Source organism: Bos grunniens, chromosome 21, assembly GCF_055505025.1.
Source record: "Bos grunniens cultivar Pamir isolate PY7600 chromosome 21, Bosgru_T2T1.0, whole genome shotgun sequence".
Lineage (NCBI taxonomy): Eukaryota > Metazoa > Chordata > Mammalia > Artiodactyla > Bovidae > Bos > Bos grunniens.
The window spans coordinates 42,908,657-42,935,520 of NC_141185.1; the positions used below are offsets into that span (position 1 = coordinate 42,908,657).

Below are 26,864 nucleotides of genomic sequence, written 5' to 3' on the forward strand. Positions count from 1 at the left end.
CTCTGCGGCATGTGGGATCTTCCTGGACGAGGGATCAAACCTGTATCTCCTACATTGGCAGGCAGATTCTTTATCACAGAGCCACCTGGGAAGCCCCTCCCTTGCATTTCTAACTGATTCTCTCTTTTCTTCTTAGCATATTCCTTTCATCATCAAGACTATCTATTCTTTTATTACTGTTCATTGAGTGAATTCCCTTTTTTGTAGTATCTTTCAAAGGCCCTTGTTTCTCTGGAAACATGTGCCTGTCAGTTACACCCAGGAGACCTCAGCCCAGGCTTCTCTCCACACAAGCATCTGTGGTTTCACCTGTCATCTCTGGCCCCTCACAATTGTTTTCTCTCGTTTCCATCACTTTCCACAGACACTTCTTTTTGGTGCCTTTGAATTTACCTCTCAGCACCCTTTCCTTTGACAAAAACACACACCAACTGAAACAGCCACTTAAAGTACATGAATGTACTTCAAGCATTTAAGTAATAGAGGGTCACGAGATCAGGGTCTTTGCCACCAGACAACCTGGCCTGTGACAGCTAAGTGTGTGTGTGTGCATGTGTGCTCACAAGTATGTGTGCCTGTGTTGCCTGTGTGCATGTCTGAGTCTGTGTGCTCATGCTTGCACCTGTATGTGCCTGTGTATCTGTGCATGCATGTGTGCACTCCTGTGTACCTGGACGTGTGTGTGTGTGTGTGCACACATGTGCATGCAGAGGGGAGGCACTGGTCCTGGGACAAGAGGAAGCTTTAATCCCTTTCCCAACCCTGCCTGCTTGAACTGCAGCCCCTGGGAAGCCTGGCACCCCCAACGGATAGCAAGGCCACGGAGAAGGAGAAGAAGCCGCCCGCTGCGACCACCAAGGGGGGAAGAGGAAAAGGAAAAGGCAAGAAGAAAGGGAAGGTGAAGGAGGAGGTAGAGGAAGAAACTGACCCCCGGAAGCTTGAGCTGCTGAACTGGGTAGGTGGGATGGCTCTGGTCCCTTTCTTGGGCTCACAGGTCCTTGGAGCCAGTCATCCTCCTCGAGGGGAAGGTCCAGTTCTCACTGCCTCCTCAGCTGCCCTGTGAACTTGCCCCTACCCAGCACCCCCTAGGTACTCATGCCCCTCTCCTGGGCTCATGCAGGTGAATGCTCTGGAGCAGGCCATGCTGGACGCACTGGTCTTAGACCGTGTGGACTTTGTGAAGCTCCTGATTGAAAATGGAGTCAACATGCAACACTTTCTCACCATCCCGAGGCTGGAAGAGCTTTATAACACAGTGAGTGATTGTGAAGGAGGGAGAGTGGAGGGGAGCTGGCCCCATCAGAACACGGCTTTAGTGGAAGAGAGAGGGAAATGGCAACCCACTTGGCTATTCTTGCCTGAAGAATCCCAGGGACAGAGGAGCCTGGTGGGCTACAGTCCTAGGGGTTGCAAAGAGTCGGACATGATGGAGTGTCTAAGCATGAATCATTTAAGGGCCGGTGTTCTCGCCTGACCAGTGGGCTCGGCGAGGGTCCCATTCTCACCCACCTCTGCCAGGCTACCCAGCCCCCCACCCCATCTGTACCATTAACTCAGGGATGGTGCATGAGGACAAGTTTCTACAAAGGAAGAGTCCAGTTCCTGGAGTCATTAGCAGAGTGAAAAGTTCCCAGGGTAAGCAGTCATTTGTTTCTGGGGACTACCACTTTTTATGAGGCTTTGATAAAAATGGAAAACTGAGTTTGCACAACAAGGAGCGCCTGACATGAGAATCACAGTGTTTGGATGAAATCCTCTTGGCTTGTATTCTTACCATATGAATTTTGAGATGTACATTCTCTCTCCTGTTCTAAAATTTTAAGACGTAGAAGTGGTCCTGAGAGGTTACTTGCTAAATTTTGGTGAACTTTTAAGACGATATGGTGCCCTGTGAGATTCTCTTTAAAATAATTTGATAAACAGTATTCAACATATTTTTGAACGTGCGGGATACTTCTTACCCACGACCAGTCCTGTGTTGTAAAGACACAGGCTGATAGTGGATGACATCCCAGCTTTCACAAATTCATTAATTCTATAGAGTCGGATTTTGCTCTAAGAGTTGAAGAGAAAAACATATTTAATATGGCTGAATGCTTCTCTTTCAGAGACTGGGTCCACCCAATACACTTCATTTGCTGGTGAGGGATGTAAAAAAGGTCAGTATTCTCTTTTTGTCTTTGCTTTTGTTTATATATATATATGTATATATATATTTTGAATGAGCTATTTCAAACGTTACTTGTTTTATTTATTTAATTTTTGGCTGCATGCCAGGCAGCACGTGGGGTCTAATTCCTTGATGGGGGATTGAACCTGTGCCCCCTGCATTGGGAGTTTGGTGTCATAACCCTTGGACCACCAGGCAAGTCTCAGTCTGCTGTTCTCTAGTCCTTTACCTGTTGACTTCTTTCAATAAGACATTTTCTAAAGCAATTTTAAAATTTCTAAATGTGGTGTCATTTTATTGGAGGCATAAGAAATCATGAATTCCTCTCTCCATAAAAAGAATTTACTTTTTTCAAATGTCATCTTCTTCAAGTGTGGTGTTCATCCCACACACAATTGGCTTGCGCTAAATGACTGTTTGGTGGTAGGTTGGCCCCAGCCAGGGGTGGAGGTGGGGGAGGATAGCAAGTTCCTCTCTGCTGCCCAGGGCCCCCATGCTCTACAGGTTTCAGATTTGCCCTCACTCCTTCCCTGTGCCTCTTTCCAGAAGTCCTAGCAGGACAGGCCTCATGTCATTCTGCGTGTCCCATGCAACAGTTCTTGGCCCTGTTTCCTCATTAGACAGTGATAGACACCTCCACTTCACGGCCCCATCGTCCTTTCCAGCACTAAACCCCTTACAGTCTTGTAGGATCCCATCTACTCCCTGTTCTGTCGTGGAGTTTCTGGGGTCCTGTTGTCTGCCACAGGCTGGAGGATCAGACCAGGTTAACATAGAATGATTCATGAGGCCAGAACGCAATGCCTGGCATGAGGAGTGCAGGATGGGTGTTCATGTTCTGAGCAGGAGGGAACAACTCAAACGGGAGAAAAGGGCCCTCAGTCAGAGTCCCAGAAAGACTGGTCAGACTTCAAACAGGTATCTGATTCTACTGATGTGAGAATGTGGCTTTTACTACAAATGTTACCAACCTGGCTTCTTGAACTTCCCCAATCAATAGAGATTGACTAGAGGCCAGACAAGGAATTCAGGTGAGGCTTTATTGGGGTTCTTGCTGCAGCAATGGGGAGTGAGAACAAACAACAGTTTCCCTTGCTTGCTCCCTGAGGAAGGGCAAGCTGGTTCCTTAAGCAGTGGAGTGAGAGTAGGTGTGTGTCCAGGGTTGGGCTGGAAGGGTGACTTAGGTGGTTTGCTCACCTCTTCAGTTCAGTTCAGTTCAGTAGCTCAGTCGTGTCCGACTCTTTGCGACCCCATGAAATGCAGCACGCCAGGCCTCCCTGTCCATCACCATCTCCCGGAGTTCACTCAAACTCACATCCATCGAGTCGGTAATGCCATCCAGACATTTCATCCTCTGTCATCCCCTTTTCCTCCTACCCCCAATCCCTCCCAGCATCAGAGTCTTTTCCAATGAGTCGACTCTTCGCATGAGGTGGCCAAAGTACTGGAGTTTCAGCTTTAGCATCATTCCTTCCAAAGAACACTCAGGGCTGATCTCCTTTAGAATGGACTGGTTGGATCTCCTTGCAGTCCAAGGGACTCTCAAGAGTCTTATCCAACACCACAGTTCAAAAGCATCAATTCTTTGGCGCTCAGCTTTCTTTACAGTCCAACTCTTACATCCATACATGACCACTGGAAAAACCATGGTGCTATATGAAGAGGGCAGTATCCTGATTTTGCCCCAGGCTTCTCAAAAGAGGCAGTTGCAATTTTTGGTCTCTTTGTATCTTTTGGGTCCAGAATTTGCCCCAACTGCACATGCATGCGATTATGTTTAGTCCCATACAGTTCCTTTGTATTTTGTTGTTCAAGGAGAGGTGTGTCCAGGTGCAAGGATTGCAGCGAAGGGTCCCTGGTCCCAGCGTATCTCACAAATGCTCATTGGATCAGAGCAGAATCACTGGGTCTGGGAACCAAGAGGGACCAGGGACTGCCATGCCCTTGTTTCCCACTTTCCCAGATTTCTTAATTTTGGAAGCGCTGAGAGTCAAAAGCCACTGCTACTCAAGTGTAGACCCAACCACCTGGGTCTCACCTAAGTGGTTTCAATCATTCTCCTCCCGCCCTCCCCAGACACAGGATGCCCCCACTTGAAAGCCTCCCACATCTCATGAAGTTAAGGCTCCAATCTAAGACACTTGCATCCACTGGGCCCATTAGATGCCCACCATACGGTCCACCACACGCTCATGTGTTCTGTCTTGGGGCCGAGCATGGTCATATCTGCAGTGCTTTCTGCCCTCAGCTGCAGCAGCCCCTGCTCTGCCTCAGTGTCACCCTCCCCAGGAAGCCCTTTCTCACCTGCCCACACAGGCAGAGTGGGGGTCTGAACATGCTGCTGTGTTGAGATTTGGTGGCTTGGCCATTAACCCCCTCCCCTGCCACAAACAACAAGCTCACAGAGGCAGAGCTGTATCTTGTCCCCTCATGTGAAATCCCTGACTTGATCAAGTATCACTATGAGGGCTGAACAAACTTGCAAAGGCTGAGTGAAGGATGAGGTCCCTGTGCAAAAGGAGGACATTCAAAAAGTGTAGTCTCCGTGAGTGGAGAAGGAAATGGCAACCACTCCAGGATTCTTGCCTGGAGAATCCTATGGACAGAGAAGCCTGGTGGGCTGCAGTCCATGGAGTCGCAAAGAGTCAAACATGACTAGTGACTAAATAACAACAACAGAGTCTCCATGGGATGGATCCCAGGTTTCCGCCATCATTTCAGCTGCAGGAAGTTAACTAAGCCAGAAATAGCACATAGCATAGCATCCTTATAATGGATGGGTCAGCTCTGCCTCCTGGATCAGCCAGCTGCCCAGGGGCATGAGTGACTGGCTTACAGGTGCATGGATGCCCTCAGTCCCTCTCCCTTCTGCCCACACCCTGCCTTCATCTTAACACAGCCTCATCCATTCTGCAGCAGAACTCTGCCCCTTCACCAACTCCCAGCCACCTCAGGGAGATTGTGTTCTTACTGAAAACTTCAGAGTCCCTCAGAAAATCCTGGGGCACCATGTGGAGGTTTCTCCAGGAAGGCCCCAGTCCCAGGAGTGTCCCGTCCTCCCCCTACCTTTCACAGAGTCCTCCTGCCCATCATATGCTCACGCCCACCTTCTGTAGAAAATCTGGACACCAGCCCCTGAAGACACCTTCTCCCCTACAAGCAGCTGTCAAAGCACCTTCTCAACAGGGCAAATCTACTCACATCAAGGAAGGCTTGTACCAGCTACACCATCTGTCCTCAATGGTTTTTTCCCTTAATCAATTTTTTGTTGAAGTATAGTTGATTTACAATGTTGTGTTATTTTCTGCTGTACAGCAAAATGATGCAGTTATACATACATATATATTCTTTATATATATATATGTATATATATTCTTTGTTTTTATTTTTTGGCCTCACTCTGTTGCATGTGGGACCTCAGTTTCCAGATCAGGGACTAAACTGGCGCCTCCTGCGGTGGAAGGCAGAGTCTCAACCTCTGGACCACTGGGAAGGTCCCTCTTTCCTTTATGTTTAAATGCACATTACTGGTCATTCTGTCCAAGCCCACAGACAAGCCCAGGCCTCTCCCCTATAGCCCTGTGGGTTTCTAACTAATCTCATGGGGAAGTTTAACCCATTTTCTGGAACATGGTTCACCCTCTTATCTCCCTCCATCCTGTGGTAACAGATAGAAGATTGTTTAATGCCCCATTGCTTCCGTTAACACCCACATCACCAACGGGGATGGTCACGACGCCAATGTGTGTGATGCAGTCCAGGCTGCAGGTACCTTCTCGCAGGGCCTGAGACATGGCTCCTTTCCTTACAGGGTAACCTTCCTCCTGACTACCACATCAGCCTCATAGACATTGGGCTCGTACTGGAGTACCTCATGGGTGGTGCCTACCGCTGCAACTACACGCGCAAGAGCTTCCGGACCCTCTACAACAACCTGTTTGGACCCAAGAGGGTAGAGCTCAGTGGACACACAGTCTTCTGTGGTTCCCGGGGTCACACATGGTTCTTTGCTCACCTCCACAGTAACTCAGCCTGTTCAAACCCAAGCTCATCACTCCATCCCCCCACACATCTTCCAATCCTCCTGCAGTGCCTCTCGGTGTGAAGCATCATTTCTTCCCTCCACACATCGGGCCCACAGCCCAGCACTTGAGCCTTCCCCATCCTTTGTCCACAACTGTCTTCCTCCTGGGATCCTTTGTCTCTGCTTTCTTCCATGCATCCTACCACTGGAACCACCCTGATCCTCCAAAATGAGGAACCTGATGGGGCATTCCTTGCTCACAAACTCCCAAGGCTCCCCAGTGCCTGAGGAATCACTGTCAAGCTCATGATTGAAGCGTCTAAGGCTCTCCCTCATTATCCACACCCTGTTGTGGGTGACCATGTACCACTTTCAGAACAAACTCTACTAATGTGTCAGCCACGTCTCCCCACTTCAAAACCCCATGTGTATCTCATGCCCGGCTCATGTGTGAGACCTCCCATAAAGACCTCCTCTCGCCCCACTCAGAGCCCCATAGCTCTGTGTCTGCGTTTCTGTGGGTGAACTTCTCTGGTTCTCCCTGGGGTGGGGGGTCCCATGTCTGCATGTCTCTCTCCTCACCTGACCTGGACTGACAGAAGCAGAGGAAAGGAAAATAGATTTTAATAGATAAAAGAGTACTTTATATCATTAACTGTGAAGGACAAATGCTTTCCTTAGGTTTGTCCTTCATTATTAATTATACAAAGTACTTTTAAAATTTTATTTTTAATTGGAGGATAATTACTTTATAATATTGTGTTGTACAGTATTAATTGCTTTACAATATTACAATACAATGTTTCTGCCATATATCAACACTAATCCACCAAAGGTATATGTATATGTTCCTTTCCTCTTGAACCTCCCTACCCAAAGTACTACTTAATCTATTATCAATCTACTAGCGATATCAATAATGTACAACTCACAGTATTGTAACTTCAGTTATCTGATTCCACTGAATTTTTTTCCCTCCCTTTTCATTATGCAGCCAAAAGCTCTCAAACTTCTGGGAATGGAAGTAAGTAGGACTTGTTCTAGTGGTTTCATGGTATCATGGAGCCTCTTCATTTTGTATTTAACATAAAATTGATTGAATTTGTTTTCCATGAATAAATCCACTTCACCACACACCAAGATTTACTTGGATGATTTAGTCAGATTATATTCAAAGGTCATAGACATTTTTTTAAAAGATAAAGCCACCCAACTGACTTTTATTAAAATCAAGAATAAATCAGGCTCACCCATTATTGTTGGCATCATTATTCCCTCTGGTTTTTAAAAGTGTTCTGGAAATTTTATGACATGAAAACATAAATAAAGGAAGAATATGTAAAAGGAGGAGGAAATTATTATTGGCAGAAAAATATTTTGTGTCTAGAAAGTCCAGGAAAATCAACAAAGTTTCCTCATAATGGGACAAAAATATGCAGAAATAACCTAACAAGGGAACTTAAGAACAAATCACTAGACATTAAAATACATAAATGAGTAGAAGAAGCACCATAACACAATATTAAGACTGAGTATTGTAAAGATTCTTCTCAAATAAACTCATGAGTTAAGTAGCATTCCAATTTCTGTATGGATTCAGGGTAGAAGGTTTTGATTCTTGTTCACAGTTGACACTGACCTTCAGCATAACTAGAAGGGTTATGAAAGTCAGTGTTGCATAATCCCTTAGTCTCTCAGATTGGTTGTATCACATAGGGTTTATCTGCTGAGTGAAGCCTTGGTGGAACTCTCCCATATAATAGCCTGTCCAGTCTTGCTGTGAGAGGCCCATTTTTCACCACCTTAATAATAACTTTAATAGTAGGAGTTCATCGAGGCTTTCTATTTTCTGGAGTCAGCTTTGGTCAGTTATATTTTCATAGAAAACAATTTACTTCGTCTAGACTTTCAGGTTCACTGGTGTAAATCTTTGTTGTTGTTTAGTCTCTCAGTTGGGTTCTACTGTTTGTGATCCCATGGACTGTAGCCCGCCAGGCTCCTCTGTCCATGAGATTTCCTGGACAAGAATACTGGAGTGGGTTGCCATTTTCTTCTCCAGGGTGTCTTCCTGACCCAGGGATTGAAACCATGTCTCCTGCATTGGCAGGGGAATTCTTTACTACTGAGTCACCTGGGAAGCCCCATAAACCTTTACAGAATATTTTAATTTTTTCAATCTACTCAGTATCTTTAGTTGTGTGCCATTTCTTGTTCCAGTTTTTTTTTTTTTATATCTTCTCCCTTTCTTCTTAACCATACCTGTCTTTGGATTTCATTGGTATTTTTGCTTAATTCAGCAACTTTCTTTTTTTCTGTTTTATATTTTATTGATATATTTTAATTTGCATTCATTCCTTCCATACACTTTGTATGGGGTTATTGTGTTATTTTTATTGACTCAATTTGAAAGTGTTTGCCCATTTTCAATCTTCCTTGTATTTCAATAAATTCATGAAGAGTATACGTTTTTCTCTGAGCATTGTTTTTCATGGTATCCTACAGGTTTTGGTAAGTAGAACTTTTATGGATATTCATTTCTAAACAGTTTATAATTTCCTCCTTAATCCAAGAGTTATTTATAAGCATATTTTAAGTTGCCTAGATACAGACTTTTGTTATTGTGGTTATCTTAGTCTCATTGATTTCTAGTATTACTCTTTGGGTGTAGACTATATGATTTCCAATATCTAGAACTTGTTGAGATTGAAAATCTCAAAAGAATTGGGGAATAATGCCAGGTGGAATTTTGTTAATGATTCATATGTGTGGAAACAAATGTATTTTCTCAGTTTGTTGGGCACAATTATGTACTTCTCTGCAGGAGACCTGGGCGCGATCCCTGGGTTGGGAAAATCCCCTGGAGAAGGGAAAGACTACCCACTCCAGAATTCTGGCCTGGAGAATTCCCTGGACTGTATAGTCCATGGGGTCACAAAGAGTCAGACAGGACTGAATGACTTTCGCTTTCAGCATGCTGTCAGATCAAATTTAGTAATTTTATTATTCAATTTGCTTCTATATGTACTAATATTTTCAAGTTAATTTCTCACTGAGCTGTGTTTAGAGGCTCTTACTGTGATTTGTGATTGTGGATGGATTCATTTCTTCTTAACTTCCAGTTCATATCTTTTGTTATTTTATTGGGTTGCTTCTCTTTTATTTGTTGCTTTGTGTCTGTTCATGCACTTTAGGGAAATGAACCCCTTGTTGGTTATTTTCTGTCTATAGCAATATTAAAATTATTTTATGAGAAGTTGCATACAATTCATATTTTAATAACATACTATGGAAAGGTAGGATTAACGGGGTTTCTGTTCAGGACCTCCCTGGCAGACTCCAGTGGTTAGGACTGCGCTTCCACTGCAGGGGGCATAGGTTTGATCCCTGGTCAGGGAACTAAGGTCCTGAATGTTTTGTAGTGTAGCAAAAAAAAAAAAAGCTTTCTGTTTTACAATATTTCATTAGTCCTTAGTGGATTTTTATTTGACTTGATATAATCTTGAAAATAAAGCTACGTTTCTTTTTTAATTTCAATATTCCCTAAATGACTGAAACTGCAGTTTTACTGGGACAAATTAGAACAAAAACATTTAAATTCAAGGCAAGATATGATAGTTTCAATACAAATATCAGAACACCTCATAATGAAGTTATAAAACTTGGTTTAGTCATGAACTACTTGCCACAAGAATTGAAGACTCAGGCTCCACCCCCTTTTCCACCCCATGCCCAGCCTCATGTGAATGTGGGCAAATTATTCAGACTTTAAGCCACAACTTCCTCATCTGACTGACTAGAAGACATTAACAACCCCTCAGGATCTGTGAGAATAAAAGAAGGTCACTGATGAGAAAGCTATTTGCAAAAAAGCAGAGATCCATTTCTGTTATCCTATTGGGTACTGGGTCCTCAGCCTGGAATAGTCTGTTCAGTTCAGTTTAGTCACTCAGTCGTGTCCAACTCTTCGCGATCCCATGGACTGCAGCACACCAGACTTCCCTGTCCGTCACCAACTCCTGGAGGTTACTCAAACTCATGTCCATCAAGTCGGTGATGCCATCCAACCATTTCATCCTCTGTCATTTTCTTCTCCTCCTGCCCTCAATCTTTTCCAGCATCAGGGTCTTTTCAAATGAGTCAGGTGGCCAAAGTTCTGGAGTTTCAGCTTCAGCATCAGTCTTTCCAATGAATATTCAGGACTGATTTCCTTTAAGATTGACTGGTTGGATCTCCTTGCAGACCAAGGGACTCCCAAGAGTCTTCTCCAACACCACAGTTCAAAAGCATCAATTCTTCCACACTCAGCTTTCTTTATAGGTCAACTCTCACATCCACACATGACTACTGGAAAAACCATAGCTTTGACTAGATGAACCTTTGTTGGCAAAGAAATATCTCTGCTTTTTAATAGGCTGTCTAGGTTGGTCATAGCTTTTCTTCCAAGGAGCAAGTGTCTTTTAATTTCATGGCTGCAGTCACCATCGTCAGTGATTTTGGAACCCCCCAAAATAAAGTCTGTCACTGTTTCCATTGTTTCCCCATCTATTTACCATGAAGTGATGGGACCAGATGCCATGATCTTAGTTTTCTGAATGATTACATGCCACATGTATGTTTCACCACCAGTTCTTCCAGTCATGAATGCCTTCCTTTAGGATTCTGCTCTATTATTAGGATGACCCCTCATAATCCCATGGAAATGGAAAGCATTGGCCTTCCATTTATAACACATACATGAGAAGACAAATCTCTTTCAAAATAGAACTCCTGCTTCCTTAAACTATTGGTAGACGTGTGTGCATACTCAGTCGTGTCCGATTCTTTGAGATCACATGGACTGTAGGCCTTCAGGCTCCTCTGTCCATGGGATTCTTCAACCAAGAATACTGGAGTGAGTTGCCATTTCCTCCTCCAGGGGATCTTCCCAATCCAAAGATCAAACCCCTGTCTCCTGCATCTCCTGCATTGGCAGGTGGATTCTTTACCACTGAGCCACCTGGAAAGCCCAAACCATTGGTAGAAAACCAAGATAATTTTCCTCCACCTCCTTCTACATCTTTCCTATTAATCTCTGGTTCAGAGTGTTGGTATTTAAAGACATCCCTCAGGAAATCACTTTTGCGCTTTATCTCTCCCATGGGGTGATTTGGATTGAAGTGTTTTCTTTGTGTTCAGTTTTGCAGCTTCTCTTCAATTTTTAGAGGCTTATGGAAACAAACAAACAAACAAACCTGCCAACCCAGGAGTATAAGCTTCAAACAGTAGTATGCCTTTTCAGCTCATTTGATTTTCAATGGTTTACTTCTCATAATAAACATGTGCACCTTTTCAAAAGAATTCATAAGATGGGTGGATACATAGATGTACTTAAGAAGTCTCTCTGTTCCTGCAGACAGCGAGGTTTCCCTTCTTCCAGTTGGTCCTGAAACCCTTTACTGGCAGGACCACGGTAAGGGTGTTTATCTCCCCTCAGGATGACGAGCCGCCAGCCAAAGGGAAGAAAAAGAAGAAAAAGAAAAAGGAGGAGGAGTTGGACATTGATGTGGACGACCCGGCCGTGAGTCGATTCCAGTACCCCTTCCACGAGCTGATGGTGTGGGCTGTGCTGATGAAACGCCAAAAGATGGCGGTCTTCCTCTGGCAGCGGGGGGAGGAGAGCATGGCCAAGGCCCTGGTGGCATGCAAGCTCTACAAGTCCATGGCCCATGAGTCCTCCGAGAGTGAGCTGGTGGACGACATCTCCCAGGACCTGGACAACAACTCAAAGTGAGTGTCTGGAGGGAATGTAGAGCTCAGGGAGACCTGGTTGTCCTGAGAACCACCCCTTTTCCAGGAAGGGTGGCAAATGTGGTTCTCACTTAAGTATCATCACATTTAAAGCTTATTCATCTCTGCTTTGTCCATTGTGTCAATATATTTCCTTCTGTCTTTCTGAGGCATTTCTGGACTGTCATTGTTTTTGTTGACTGTCTTCTTGTGCAAACTATGGAAATGCAATTTTTCATTAATTAATTTTTATGGGAGTATAATTGCTTCACAATGTCGTGTTACTTTCTGCTTTATAGCAAAGAGAATCAGTTACACTTATACGTGTATCCCCTCTTTTTTGGATTTACTTCCCATTCAGGTCACCATAGAGCACTGAGTAGAGTTCCCTGTGCTGTACAGTAGGTTCTCATTAGTTATCTATTTTATACCTATTTGTGTATATATGTCAATCCCAATCTCCTGATTCATCTCACCCTCCCTTCCTCCTTGGCATCCATACATTTTTTCTCTATATCTGTATCTCTATTTCTACTTTGCAAATGAGATCAACTATACCATTTTTCTAGATTCCACATATATGCATTAATATATGATATTTGTGGAAAAACAATTTTAGACAGTATATCTTTATTGAAATATAGCTGATTTACAATGTTGTGTTAATTTCTGCTGTACAAGAAAGTGTATACATATATATGTGATTCTTTTTTATATTCTTTTCTATTATAGTTTATCATAGGATACTGAATATAGTTCCCTGTGCTATATAGTAGGACCTTGTTATTTATCCATCCTATATAAAAAAGCTTACATCTGCTAACTTCAACTACCCACCCCCTCCCTTCCTCAGTTCCAGTTGGTAATCACTGCTGTGTTCTCTATGTCCATGATTCTTTTTCTGGGAAATACAATTTAAATGCAAAGACAACAAAACTGATTTTCATAAGGAAACACATTCAGAGGAGTACAGCCTTAGTGAATCTATGCCCCTGGACTTGATCTTCCCAAGGACAGTTGGATAGGATGGCTACAGGGGGCTGGAGCTAGGTATTTCCCTACCCTCAGCTCAGTCAGGCTCTGATAAAACATCAATAGGTTGAACTCTGGTTAACTAGTTTTCCCCAGGGCAGGCTTTGTTAGGAAGAACAGAGTGCTATGGGCATAGTTCAGAATGGATCCTCCCCAGGCTGGCAGCATAAGGGGATTCTCCTCCTGTCTTCCCTGTGAGAACTCGGTGGGGCACCTGAAGGTAACACTCATGAAAGCGTGGACACACTTCTTTCTCTAAGCCAGGGCTCCCCAGACTTATTAATCTGCCGACTTGTCCTCATGGGGCCTCTGGAAGTCAGCCTCCGACATGGCTGAGCATGGACCCTGGCCCCTGGCTGTCCCCTTGGGGACGTCCCGGGAGCTCCCTGCTGGGAGAGGACAGGGAGTCACGGACTCTGTGTCCTGTGGCTCCGTGATGTCCCCATGGACACGGCTCTCTAACAAAGTGTGTGGCTGCCATTGCCTCACCCGCTCCCATCTGTATCTCGGCAGAGACTTTGGCCAGCTGGCTGTGGAGCTCCTGGACCAGTCCTACAAGCACGATGAGCAGATCGCCATGAAACTACTGACGTATGAGCTGAAAAACTGGAGCAATTCGACCTGCCTCAAACTGGCTGTGGCAGCCAAACACCGGGACTTCATCGCCCACACCTGCAGCCAGATGCTACTGACGGACATGTGGATGGGGAGGCTGCGGATGAGGAAGAACCCTGGCCTGAAGGTATCTGTGACGTGGCTATGTAGTGTCAAGTGACACCTGTGGGCTCTGACTCTGCCTGGCTGAGCTAAACACTTTCTGTGGATTATTTCATCCATGACTCTGAACAACCCCAGGAGGGAGACCCTGTGGCAATCCTTGCCTTACAGATGGAGAACCTGAACCTTTGAGATGAACGGACTCACCTAGGATCCCAGCTGTAAGGTGAAGGGCAGCACCTAAACACGGGTGGTCTAACACCAGAGCCCAATCTGCAGCAAGACTAGCTTGTGGGCATGGAGTCCACTCTAACGAGTTGTGCACCCCTGGCCATCCACTCACCACTAAGGCAGGCACCTGAGCTCTGTGTCTATAGATTGCCTTATGACTCTGAAAGTACTTGCTATCATTTTATTATTATTTTCATTGAAATATAGTTGATTTACAATGTTGTGTTAGTTTCAGGTATACAGCGAAGTGAATCAGTTATATATATATATGTTTCAGGTATACAGCGAAGTGAATCAGTTATATATATATATATATATATGTTAGTTTCAGGTATACAGTGAAGTGAATCAGTTTTTTATATATATATATATATATGTTAGTTTCAGGTATACAACGAAGTGATTCACTTCATTGTATACCTGAAACTAATATAACTGATTCACTTCGCTGTATACCTGAAACTAACACAACATTGTAAATCAACTATATTTCAATGAAAAATAATAATAAAATGATAGCAAGTACTTTGGCAGCCCACTCCAGTGTTCTTGCCTGGAGAATCCCAGGGACGGGGGAGCCTGGTGGCCTGCCGTCTCTGGGGTCGCAGAGTCGGACACCACTGAAACGACTTAGCAGCAGCAGCAGCATATTCCTTTTTTACGTCCTCTTCCATTATAGGTTTTTGAGCATAGTTCCCTGTAGCTGTAGCTGTAGCTCACCAGGTTTATCTGTCCATAGGATTTCCCAGGCAAGAATATTGGAGCAGGTGGCCATTTCCTTCACCATTGGATTTTCCCAACCCAGGGATAGAACCCACGTTTCCTGTGTTGCAGGCAGATTCTTTACTGATGAGACACCAGAGCAGCCCATGTAATCTCTAGGTTCATTCATGTTGCTGTAAATGGCATTATTTCATTCTTTTTTATGGCTGAATAGTATTCCATTGTATATATGTACTACATCTTCTTTATCCATTTTTTTGTTGATGGATATTTATGTTGCTTCCATGTCCTGGCTATTGTTAATAGTGCTGCAATGAACAAACATTGGGGTGCATGTATCTTTTTGAATTATAGTTTTGTTCAGATATATGGCCAGGAGTGGGCCTGCTGAATCATTTGGCAACTTTATTTTTAGTTTATTGAAGAACCTCTATGCTGAACATATCTATGAACCAGAAACAGACTCACAGACATAGAGAACAGACTTGTGGTTGCCAAGGGGGATGGGCTGGTGGGTGAGGGAAGGATTGGGAGTTTGGAATTAGGAGATGCAAACTAGTTTATATAGTATGTATAAGCAACAAAGTCCCACTGTATAGCTCAGGGGACTATATTCAATATTCTGTAATAAATCATGACGGAAAAGAATATGAAAAAGAATATATGTATAACAGAGTCAATTTGTTGTACAGCAAAAATTAAACCCAATATTGTAAATCAACTATACTTCAATAAAATTTAAAAAAAAAAACCCAACCAAGGTCTGGTCCAGCCTCAGCATGCAGCTGCCAACTGGCAGAAGATAAGAAAGGCAGAGGAGCACCCCAAGTCCACTCTGTGATCAAGTCTGCAGGTCCATATGTTCCAGCTCTTCAACCCATAAACAAACAGGGTACATATGTTCCCTGGCAGTCCAGTGGTTAAGACTTTAGGTTCCCAATGCAGAGGGCACTGGTTCAATCCCCGGTCGGGATCTAAGATCCCACATGCTACCTGGCACAGCTGAAAAAACAAAAAGTAGTTGAATATATATACTAAAAAGTAATTTTTAAACATGCCAGAATTTAAAGAGTGAGATTAAACTGTATTGTCTTCAGCAGCACTGTCCAACAGAAATAAAGCACATATGTGCTTTAAATTTAAACTTTAAATATTCTCATTACAAAAAGATTTTTAATAGCTATAAAAAGTTTTTCAAGTACATTGTAAAAAGTAAAAAAGAAACAGCTGAAGTTAACTTTTAAAACTTATTTGTTTATTTGGCAGCACCGGGTCTTAGCTCAGCATGCAGGATCTTCAGTCTTCACTGAGGCATGTGGGACCTTTCAGTTGCAGCATGTGGAATCTAGTTCCCTGACCAGGGAGAAAACCTGAGCCTCCTGCATTGGGAGCATGGATTTTTAGCCACTGGACCACCTGGGAAGTCCTGAAGTTAATTTTAATAATATGTTGATTTAAACCAGTAGGTACAAAATGTTTTGAAAAGGAAAAATATCATTAATGAGATAGTCTATATTCTTTTTCTGTACTAAGTTGAGATTTGGTGGGTGTTTTGCAATCTCTTCCTTTTTGTTTTTTAATCTAATACTTTTTTTTTTGGATATAATGTCTATCCATAGGTATAAATATTTGTAAGCATCAAATTTCCTTCAAAGCATTTTTAATTTGCAACATAAATATGTAATTATTGTAAAGCCAGGATTTTTTTTTAAAATTTAATTCTTTGACTTGTTCATATCATATGCACATATTAAAAAATTAAAACTGTTTATGGGACTTCCCTGGCAGTCCAGTGGTTAAGACTTCACCTTTCAAGTGTGGGTTCAATCCCTGGTTCCATCCCTGGTTAAGGAGCTAAGATTCCACATGCCTCTGGGCCCAAAAACCAAAACATAATACAAAAGCAATATTGTAACACATTCAATAAAGACTTTGAAAATGGTGCACGTCAAAAAAATAAAAATAAAAGTGTTTAAAAATGTGACAAGTCTCTCTGCTAACTCCTGTCCCTCATGTGGCCTATTCCACCCAGTGGCAACCACCGATATTTGTTTCTTGGGTATATTTCCATATGTAAAGCTAATATGAATACTGTCTTTTCTTTTCATGGTGAATTAAATATACTTACTGTTTTTCTTTTTCACAAAGGTTGACATAATCGTTGTTATGTACCTTTTTTCCACTTCTCTGGGAACTCTTTCTGTATTACGACAGAGAACATTCCTACATTCTTACCTGCTTCCCCTGTTTTCCTTTACAGTGACTGTCACAGCTCAGGCCAGTCTCGAGTGCAAGTCACTCACCCCTGGGGGTGCTACCCTCATGGCCACCATGGCTGCTTTTGGACACACATTGTGCCTCACATGTCTGCTAGGTGAACATTCAGAAGGGGAGCTGTTGGCCCCATGGGGATATGGACTTGTGATCTTGATAGCCTTTCCTTCTGTGGAAGTGTCCCCCCCTGCCATTGTGCAGAGAGTTTTCCCACAATCCCACCAATATGGTGTGTGAACACACACTGGAATTTTTACAATCTAATGGTAAAAAATGAGATCTTTGCATAGTTTCTTTGAATGTCTCCCCCCCCCGCCCCCGCCTTTTTTAAAGATGCTATCAGTTTCTTTATTGTTATTTTATTTTTGGCCACGCTGCACGTGGGATCTTAGTTCCCTGACCAGGGATCAAACCACTGGACCACCCAAAAAGTCCCTGAATATCTCTTATGAGTGAAAATGAACCCATTTGCTCTAAATACAAATGTCCCTAAGTTTACTGCTTTTGCCCATTTTTTTGCTGGGTTGTTAGAAGTTTCCTTCTGGATGTCTAGGAGATCTTTTCTAATTAGAAAGATTCGTCCTTTGCCTGTGTCAAGAACTGCAAATATATTTCCCATGAGTTGTTTTTTACTGTGGTGGTGATGTGTTTTTGCTGTGCAGAAGTTTGTGATTTAAGTACAAAATCTATTGATCTTTGATTTGATTGTGTTTTGATTCGGGAGCATCATTAGAAAGGCTTTGTCCTCCATTTATGAAAGAATTCTCATGTGATGATTCTTAGTTGTTTAATCGTCTCTCTATGCATCCCCCTCCCCTATTTTCTTTCATGAAATTATTGAGCTAGACAAAGTTATTCTAGTGATTGTGTGAGATATGGATTCAAAGTAATTATTTTATAGATGATCACACAGATTCTCAATACCATGCATTAAATAGTCATCTTTACTCCTCCCATTGGATGTGGTGTTTGTCTCACAAGTAATGACCTTTGTGAATTTGAATCTTTTTCTGGATTCTTCCATTCTGCTCCATTGTTTGGTCTCTTCATATACCTGTACTACACTGTTTTAAGTATTAGTGTTTTATAATATAATTTTTAGTATATGATCGAAATAGCCCCTTTGTGTTGTTCTTAATAATGGATGGCTGAGGAGAAATTTTTTTAAAAAATTAGGACTTAACATTGGAAACAGCTCAGTATTGGAGACACACAGCATAGCACTGATAAAAATGGCAAGAGTGGGACTTCCCTGGTGGTCCAGTGGTCAAAACTCCACAATTCCAATACAGGGGCTGGGGATTCGATCCCTGGCCAGAGAACTAAAATCCCACATGCTGCCCAGCATGGCTAAAAAATTAAAAAATAAAAACGGAAAAGTGTTTTTAAAAAAAAATGACAGAGGTCTCCATCTATAGGTTAGGCGATGCTTTTGCTGTCTAGGCTGAGCCCATGTTAAGTTCTTCTTTCTTATTTTCCCAGAAGAACAGAACCAATTTGTTTATTTTATAGAATCAACACACATGATTGAGAATGAGGACTGGTAAATCAGAATCTGTAATACAGAGATCAGGATTTCTATATTACATTCTTGAGGCAGAATTCCTACTTCTTCAGAAAACCTTTGGTTTTTTTTTGTTTTTTAATGTTTTTTATTATTGTGATAAAAGTCACATAATATAAAACATACTATTTTAGCCTTATCTAACTATACAGCTCAATGGCACTAAGTACATTCACAAATCCTTCTTTCAGGAGTCACATTCATCTTCCAACTCTTGGCCCATATATTCACATTTACATCTAAGTTATTTCTATTTAAACTATTTTGGTCTAATTAATTAATTTTTACTTACTATATTTTACTTTAAAAAATTACCTGCTTTGAAACTCAATATAAGATCTTCACTTTTTAAGTTAGGATTCCACACCATCCTGCTTGCTGTTCATCTTGAACAATGTGTGGTTGTTCACATTTCTCAGTGTCTGCAGTTCTATCCATGTACCAAACCGAATAAGCCACAGACCATCAGAGCAGAGACAGGGCTGCTAGCTTACTGAGGAATGCTGAAGCTCATCATTTAAAATTTTACCTATACTGGGAAAAATTTCACGAGTTCTCATAGCTTAAAAATCCACTTTTCTCATCATACCTAGGTTATCATGGGGATTCTTCTCCCCCCAACCATCTTGTTTTTGGACTTTCGCACCTATGATGACTTCTATCAGACATCCAAGGAAAATGAGGACGGCAAAGAAAAAGAAGAGGAGAATATGGTCAGTGATACCCCCGACCATCAACCCTCATCTTCAAAATGGTTGCTATTTCTCTTGCCGTGAATTTAGACACTGAAGGAATACAGAACATTTGAGGTTGAACATCGTTAATGTATTTATTTGTTTTCCTTATACCTTCATTGGTGAAATGTCTATTCAAATCTTTTACGTCTTTTCTCTTTTTTTAATTTATTTTTTATTGAAGGATAATTGCTTTACAGAATTTTGTTGTTTTCTGTCATTAGCCATTGGAAAAATTCAATTATTAATAAATCACAATAATATGTCAAAGGAAAAAGAATATAGAACATTTTTATAATCCTTGATTTGGGAAGGTGCCTGTCTGTTGATTGTGGGGCTAGGGTCCCGGGAGTTTCCCATCTGGCAGCCTGCTTGCCATGTGCTCTGCTCTGTTTTCAGGATGCGAATGCAGATGCCAGCTCCAGAAAGGGGGACGAAGAGAACGAACACAAAAAGCAACGAAGTGTCCCCATTGGGACCAAGATCTGTGAATTCTACAACGCCCCCATCGTCAAGTTCTGGTTTTACACAGTAAGACCTCCCTTAGCATGTTTTAGATGTGTGAGAATCAAGAATAATGATTCTTCTTCTTCAAAAAAGTCCTCTTAAAAAAATCAATGGATTAAGATGAATTATGCAAATACAAGTGAGACTAAGATCCTCAATTAAATTGTATAACATCCCTAATATGCAGAATCTAAAAAGAAATGATACAAATGACCTTACTTACAAAACAGAAAGAGATCCACAGACTTAAAAAACAGACTTGTGGTTACCAGAGGGGAAGGATCGGGGGAAGGGATAGTTAGGGAGTTTGGGATGGACATATACACACTGCTATATTTAAAATGAATAACCAAAAAAGACCTACCATATAGCACAGGGAAAATTCTGCTCAATTTTACGTGGCAGCCTGGATAGGAGGGGAGTTTGGAGGAGCATGGATACATGTATATGTATGGCCAAGTCCCTTTGATGTTTACCTGAAACTATCACAACATTATTAATCAGCTACACTCCAATGTAAAATAAAAAGTTAAAAAAATCAGTGGATTAAAATGAATTATGCACATGAAGTGGGACTAAGTCAGATCTTCAACTAAAATTGGACCTAGATGGATAATGTTTATATACAGGAATGTGATCATTCTAGACCAAATATACCATTTCATAAAGCCAAATAATCATATTCTATTTCCTTAAGAAGAAGGACTTTTCAAATGTCTTATAGTAATACACACTTAGGAAAATACAGTTCTAGTCCAACAATGAACAAAGATGACTCATGTTGAGACAGCAAGCTCACAAATGCCATTTTTCAGAAGACTGATGGGATCACTCAAAGTGGAGTTGAATCCAAAGCATGAAATCCTGGATTTGAGGAACGAATCAAGGTCTCTGAACTGTGGCCACATACTCTCATCCAGCCCTATCTGTGGCCACTGTCTGGACGACTCTAGGAGGGCACTGTGCCTGGAGCAAGAATGGTCCAGTCTTACACGTGCAGATGGGCAGGAGAAGTGGGGCAAAGAGACTGGAGCAATTTGGAAGGTTCTGAAGGAAACTGGGCTGGTTGTGGGTGGTCCTAGCAGGGGTGGTGGGCACACTGTGCCTCCCGAAATCACTGCAGTCTTCGGGAGGGTCAAGACTACTCATGAAGTCCCAGGTACCAGGGCACAGCCCATCTCAGGCAGATCCTGGCCATTAGTGGTTCCATTAGTGACTGGGTGTGAGCAGGTGATGGAAACTGAGGAGCCAGGTCCGAGGCCATGGACAGGGCGATGGATGTGGGTAGGCAGAAGGTGGAGGCAGAGTTCTGGGGCACAGCACCCCCGGGGCTACATGGGGACCCAGGCCAGTGAGAGCCTGGACACCCAACCTCTTGGTAGCCACACCTGAAGCCACAGCTGTCCATCTGTTCTGGTCAGAACCAGCTGAGGCCCAGGTGGTTCTGAGCCCAGGCCCAGAACCTGAGGTCAAGTGGATAAAGAGGGTGGGGCCAGGAGGATGACAAGCCTTGGGTGTCTCCCCAGGGCCTCTAAATGTAGCCTGCAGATGTAGGAGAGGGGGTCGCATGCTTTTACAGCTCAGGAGACGCAGGTTCAATCCCTGGGCTGGGAAGATCCTCTGGAAAAGGAAATGGCAACCCACTTCAGTATTCTTTTCCTGGAGAATCTCATGGGCAGAGGAGCCTGGAAGGCTAGAGTCCATGGGGTTGTAAAGAGTTGAACATAACTGACGTGACTGAGTACAAGGGGTTCCCAATGCAACTCAACTTTGAGAACTCTTGCTCTAATCCTCCTGCAAAGACTAGAAATGGGATGCTGCCTGTATCCTGGTAAAAAACCAATCAGGAAGGAGCCATCAAAAAAAAAAAAAAAAAAAGACTAGGAATCACAAATGATCAATTGCTAGCACACACCTTACCCACACCACCAAAACTTCAGAAGGGGCCTAGACCAGAGGGGTAAGGGCTAAAGCTGAAGATTCTTCATCTTTGGAGTGAATCAACCTCACTCATCTTCAGATCACCTTCCTCAACCTCGTACCTCACTCCTGTATCACTCAACTCTACGTGCCTCAAAGATAGGGACCCTGTTGTGGGTGCAGCACACCACAGACAAATGGATGCTAATTAAGGGGCCTCAGGACCACCCGCTGGGTGTGCTGGGCAGATTCCCCATCGTCACCCTCCCCCTTTTTGAAACTCCCCTGTCCATAAGCAGTAGGAAGATTCAAGAAGGAAATTAGCAATGCAGGGAGGAGTCAGTAACATTTTCCAATTTCCAGGAATGTAGAAGGCATACCAGTATACTACTCAAAGTTTCTCTATTTATCATAATTTTGTGCAACTTCATAATTTCCCCATGAAGCTGATGTGCGTGCATGCGTATGTGTATGACTCTTTGCAACCCTTTGGATGGTAGCCCACCAGGCTCCTCTGTCCATGGGATTTCCTACAGAAGAATACTGGAGTGGGTTGCCATTTCCTCTTCCAGCAGATCTTCCTGACCCAGGGATCAAACATGAGTCTCCTGCATCTCTTGCATTGGCAAGCAGATTCTTTACTGCTGAGCCATAAGGGAAGCCCCATGAAGCTAACAGTAGCAACAAATATACTTTCATTTAGAGAATGGACTTTCAGCGTGCATGTTATGCTAAAGTACAAAATGCCTCCCAACCTGCCTCAAGGTTCTCTGACTGCACCTGTGATGTGAGTGGAAGGTTTCCTCTAATAGAGTCAGTGCACCTAAAAGTGAAAATTTGTTTTAGAAGATGTGTCCCCCTGTAAACAGGGTTTCAGAGCTTTTCCGGGCTGTCGATCTCTGTCTTTCAGATATCCTACCTGGGGTACCTACTGCTGTTCAACTACGTCATCCTGGTGCGGATGGAGCGCTGGCCTTGCCTCCAGGAGTGGATCGTCATCTCCTACATCCTGAGCCTGGCCTTGGAGAAAATTCGCGAGGTGATGCTCTGAAGACCTGTCCCAGCCCCACCCACCAATGACTTCAATTCAGATGTAGATTCTTTATTTATTTATTTGAATTCTTTTTGGCCACAAGGCATGCAGGATTTTAGTTACCCAACAGGGATTGAACTTGTGCCCCCTACAATGGGAATACAGTGTCCTAACTGCTGGATCACCAGAGAAGTCCTCAGATATTGCTTATTATTGCAAAAATGAGTCATGTAAATCCCAAGTGCCCTGGATGTTTTCTTTCTGGGTGTCACAATCCCAAGTTGATTCTGTTCCCTTGCAGATTTATATGCCTTCTGTTTCAAACTGAAACTGAACTTGGAAATCAGAACACAAAGCAGAGTAGATGGTGTTTAGTGATAAAAACAAGTCTGAGGGCCTGTAAAAGCAGCAGGAATTCTGCCAGGTACCTGAGATAAACACCTGACTCCAACTGGGTACAAATTGGGGCTCCATTTTCTGGGAGTTGAACGTAGACAGGGAGATGTAGGAGATGACATTTTTCTTGTAACTTAGGACTTTGAACCACCCTGTCCTAGCTGGGTCTCCCTCCATCTGAGGTGGGGATTCTTGTGCAAGTGGTTTATTAAAGGAGAGCTTTCAGGAGAGAGGGGAGAAGGAGCAGGGTGGTCAGGCCGGAGAGGGGACAGGGCTGAGGGAGGTGTGGCTTCAGTGGAATCTGTCCCTGGCCTCATTGGCAGGGGACTCTGAGTGTATTCAGTACTGTAGAGTCTGTTCCATCTTGACCAAAGGGACCTGAGTTTCATACCCACATGAGTCAGCCAGCGGGGCCTCTGGGTAAGGGCTCCCATTGCCCAAGGGGGCAGGTGGGAGGGAACAGTGGCCCTTGCAGCAGGTGGGGGCTGGGCACCTCCACCCAGAGGAAGCCTCCAGCACCTCTGGGTAGGCTTCCAGCACATCTGCTGCAAACCCAGGAAACAGGGTTTTCAACTAAGTGTTGAAAAAGGACAGACACCAGTTCATGCACGACTCATATCACGGGGACTTGAAACTCATGTATCTGAGAGGGCAGCCTTTGCAGGTGGCAGAAAAAGTGTGGGCCAGGTCCTTTTCTTTCTAATATCACCTACAGGTTTCAGCTCATTATATCAGCTTATAAAGGGAAAGCTTACATCCAAGGAAATGGCAACCCACTCCAGTATTCTTGCCTGGGAAATTCCATGGACAGAGGAGCCTGGCAGGCTACAGTCCATGGGGTTGCAAGGAGTTGGGCACAACTGCACGACTAAATAGCAACAATACACCCAAGAAGAAATGAACTTGAGGTAACACACAGCAGATTTCGTATTCTTTCTCCCACTGATAGAGAAACAGTATTATTTATTTTGCAATATATTTTTTTGTATTGACCCTTTCACTGAACTGAAAAATTATTACTGGCAACTTCTTCCCAGGAGAGCTAATTAGATGCTGTCAGTCTGATGACAGCCCCAAATGAAAAGTGCCAGGTCTAAAATGTTACAACTTCTTTTTTTTTCTGGCTGGGCTTCATTCAAACTCTGCGCATGCTACAACAGGGATTTCCCAAGTGGCCTGCGTGCCATCTCTAGTGCCACTGTGAGCTCACTGAGCACCAGCCCTATGCTAAGACACTGTTCTTTACTGCAAAGAGCCCACTGTCCTTGCCCCCCACCCACAGTTATAGGAAAGAGAGCAGCAGGCATAAGTCAGAGCACATGAGTTTTTAAATTAGTGAATGCCTTCTGAGTTGGCTTATGAATAGCCACCACCCCATTCCACCCCTGGAGTCCCCAGGACCTACCAAGAAACTCCATAACTAAAGGGGCGCCACCTTTAAAGACCCCACCCTGCTGCACACCGCAGCTGCACCTATGTTTGCTTTGTGTGTGCCCCTGCATGCTGCTTGTTAAATATTTTCAGTTTTACTAGAGGAGAGACATCACTTTGCTGACAAAGGTGTGTGTGTGTTAGTCACTCAGTCATGTCCAACTCTTTATGACCCCATGGACTGTAGCCTACCAGGCTCCCCTGTCCATGGAATTCTCCAGGCAAGCATACTAGAGTGGGTTGCCATTCCTTTCTCCAGGGGATCTTCCCAACCGAGGGATTGAACCTGGGTCTCCTGCATTGCAGGCATATTCTTTACCCTTTGGGCCACTAGGAAAGCCTCTGAGAAAGTGTTCTTTTAAGCTGCGGTAACTTTGAAAGGGTAAGATCTCAAGCAGGAGAAAATGAAGCTCAGCTTTCCCCTGACTTCTCATCTCCGAGTTACAAAGGAATCTGGGCTGAGTTATCCATTCTATCCCAGTCCCTCCATCTCCTGTGGGTGGACGCCCCTCTGTGGGACCACATAGGTTTATCTCTGCTCTAGGGTTTTCCTCCTGGACTAACTCTGGAACACGGGCTCACAGGCACATGTCCAGAGAATTGGAAAAGGGGTCAAAAGGCAGCTGCTTTCATTACGACCAGAGGGACATAACTCAGAAGGCATTTCCTGAGAGTTTGTGAAACTAGGAATCCAAAGGAGTCTTGTGGAATTTCCCTTTCTAGATATTTTATCTGCCTAAGAAGATGAGTACTTAGAAATCTCGAGCAGGAAAGGGGACCAGATGCCCTGGAATGCTGCTGTGCTGTGCTTAGGTGCTCAGTCATGTTTGACTCTTTGTGACCCCATGGACTGTAGCCCACCAGGCTCTTCTGTCTGTGGGATTCTCCAGGCAAGAATACTGGAGCGGATTTCCATGCCCTCCTCCAGGGGATCTTCCCAACCCAGGGATCGAACCCAGTTCACCCACATTGCAGGCAGATTCTTTACTGTCTGAGCCACTACGGTTCAGGGGAAGCCCCTGGAATGCTGCTCCAGCCCTCCATACCCAGGATTCTAAGGTGAAGCTTCTAAAACCACTCTCCCTGCTTTTTTTGTTGTTGTTTTTGTCGTTGTTTGGCATTTCTTTTCAGATCCTCATGTCAGAACCGGGTAAACTAAGCCAGAAAATAAAAGTTTGGCTGCAGGAGTATTGGAACATCACAGACCTTGTGGCCATTTCCATGTTCATGATCGGAGCCATCCTTCGCCTCCAGAAGCAGCCTTACATGGGCTACGGCCGTGTGATCTACTGCGTGGACATCATCTTCTGGTACATCCGTGTCCTGGACATCTTTGGTGTCAACAAGTACCTGGGACCCTACGTGATGATGATCGGAAAGATGGTTAGTGCTGATGGCTCATGACGAAATGCAAGCACAGAGGCTGTTGGTTAGGACCTGGGGCCAGGCCTCAGGCATGACTCTGTGATGTTTCATTTGATCTTTCCCCAGCAATTGGTTTCTTACAGGAAATGTTCTTTGCTTTAAGCTCTTCTACATATTGATCACTTAATTAAATCCAGTTGACAAACAAGAGTTAAGGGCCTACTGTATGTATATATATTTCTGTCAATAACCCAGTGGTTAATCTCCTAACATGTTGTAGAAGCCAGAGACAAACAAGTGGGTCCAGTCACTCCCCCACCGCAGCTCCAGACAGTTTTCAGATCACACACTCTAGACTGGAGTAACCTATAACTTGCTCAGTGCTCAGTCCTGGTTGACTGAAATACCATGGACTGTAGCCCACCAGGCTCCTCTGTCTGTGGAATTTTCCAGGCAAGAATACTGGAGTGGGTGGCCATTTCCTTCTCCAGGGTATCTTCTCAACCCAGGGATTGAATCTGCATCTCCTGCATTCCGCATCTCCTGCATTGTAGGCAGATTCTTCATTGAGTGGACACAGGCAATGCAGGTGATGAGGTCAAGACAAATCCATGGTAACATTTATCCAGAAGAGGCTATAAAATATGAAACTAAGAATGAGCCATCCTTACATCACTTAAAATAGTCTCAGTGTTAGGACTGGTCCTAAAAGACAGGACATCTTTCAAGCTTAGGAATAACTCTGTATGGCAAGTGGTTTTGAGGGAAGGGACATATAGTCTAGGCAGTCCCAGTCAGGGCTCTCATCTTCAGGGATGTTCAAAATTAAGAATTACACAAAGCCAGTATCCATAGTAACCAGAGCATTACTCACTGTAACGACTCACCATTTGTATAATGAATGAACATTAGTACACACTCTCAACTCACCATCTTGTTATCCCCTTAGACATCTCCTCTTCTTACCGCTGAATTTC

The 26,864-nt window shown here is 43.6% G+C and overlaps 1 protein-coding gene across 1 annotated transcript in view; it reads left to right on the forward strand.

Annotated features, from left to right (window-relative positions):
- Positions 1-26,864, forward strand: part of TRPM1 (transient receptor potential cation channel subfamily M member 1) — a 73,524-nt gene that overhangs the window by 29,160 nt on the left and 17,500 nt on the right. Inside the window, exons 11-21 of the mRNA XM_086364989.1 lie at positions 782-955; positions 1,121-1,255; positions 2,109-2,159; positions 5,982-6,122; positions 7,189-7,218; positions 11,668-11,960; positions 13,506-13,734; positions 19,095-19,214; positions 19,635-19,766; positions 22,573-22,701; positions 25,654-25,905. Of these exons, the coding sequence (XP_086221115.1) occupies positions 782-955; positions 1,121-1,255; positions 2,109-2,159; positions 5,982-6,122; positions 7,189-7,218; positions 11,668-11,960; positions 13,506-13,734; positions 19,095-19,214; positions 19,635-19,766; positions 22,573-22,701; positions 25,654-25,905 (1,686 nt within the window). The remainder of the gene's footprint in view (positions 1-781; positions 956-1,120; positions 1,256-2,108; positions 2,160-5,981; positions 6,123-7,188; positions 7,219-11,667; positions 11,961-13,505; positions 13,735-19,094; positions 19,215-19,634; positions 19,767-22,572; positions 22,702-25,653; positions 25,906-26,864) is intronic.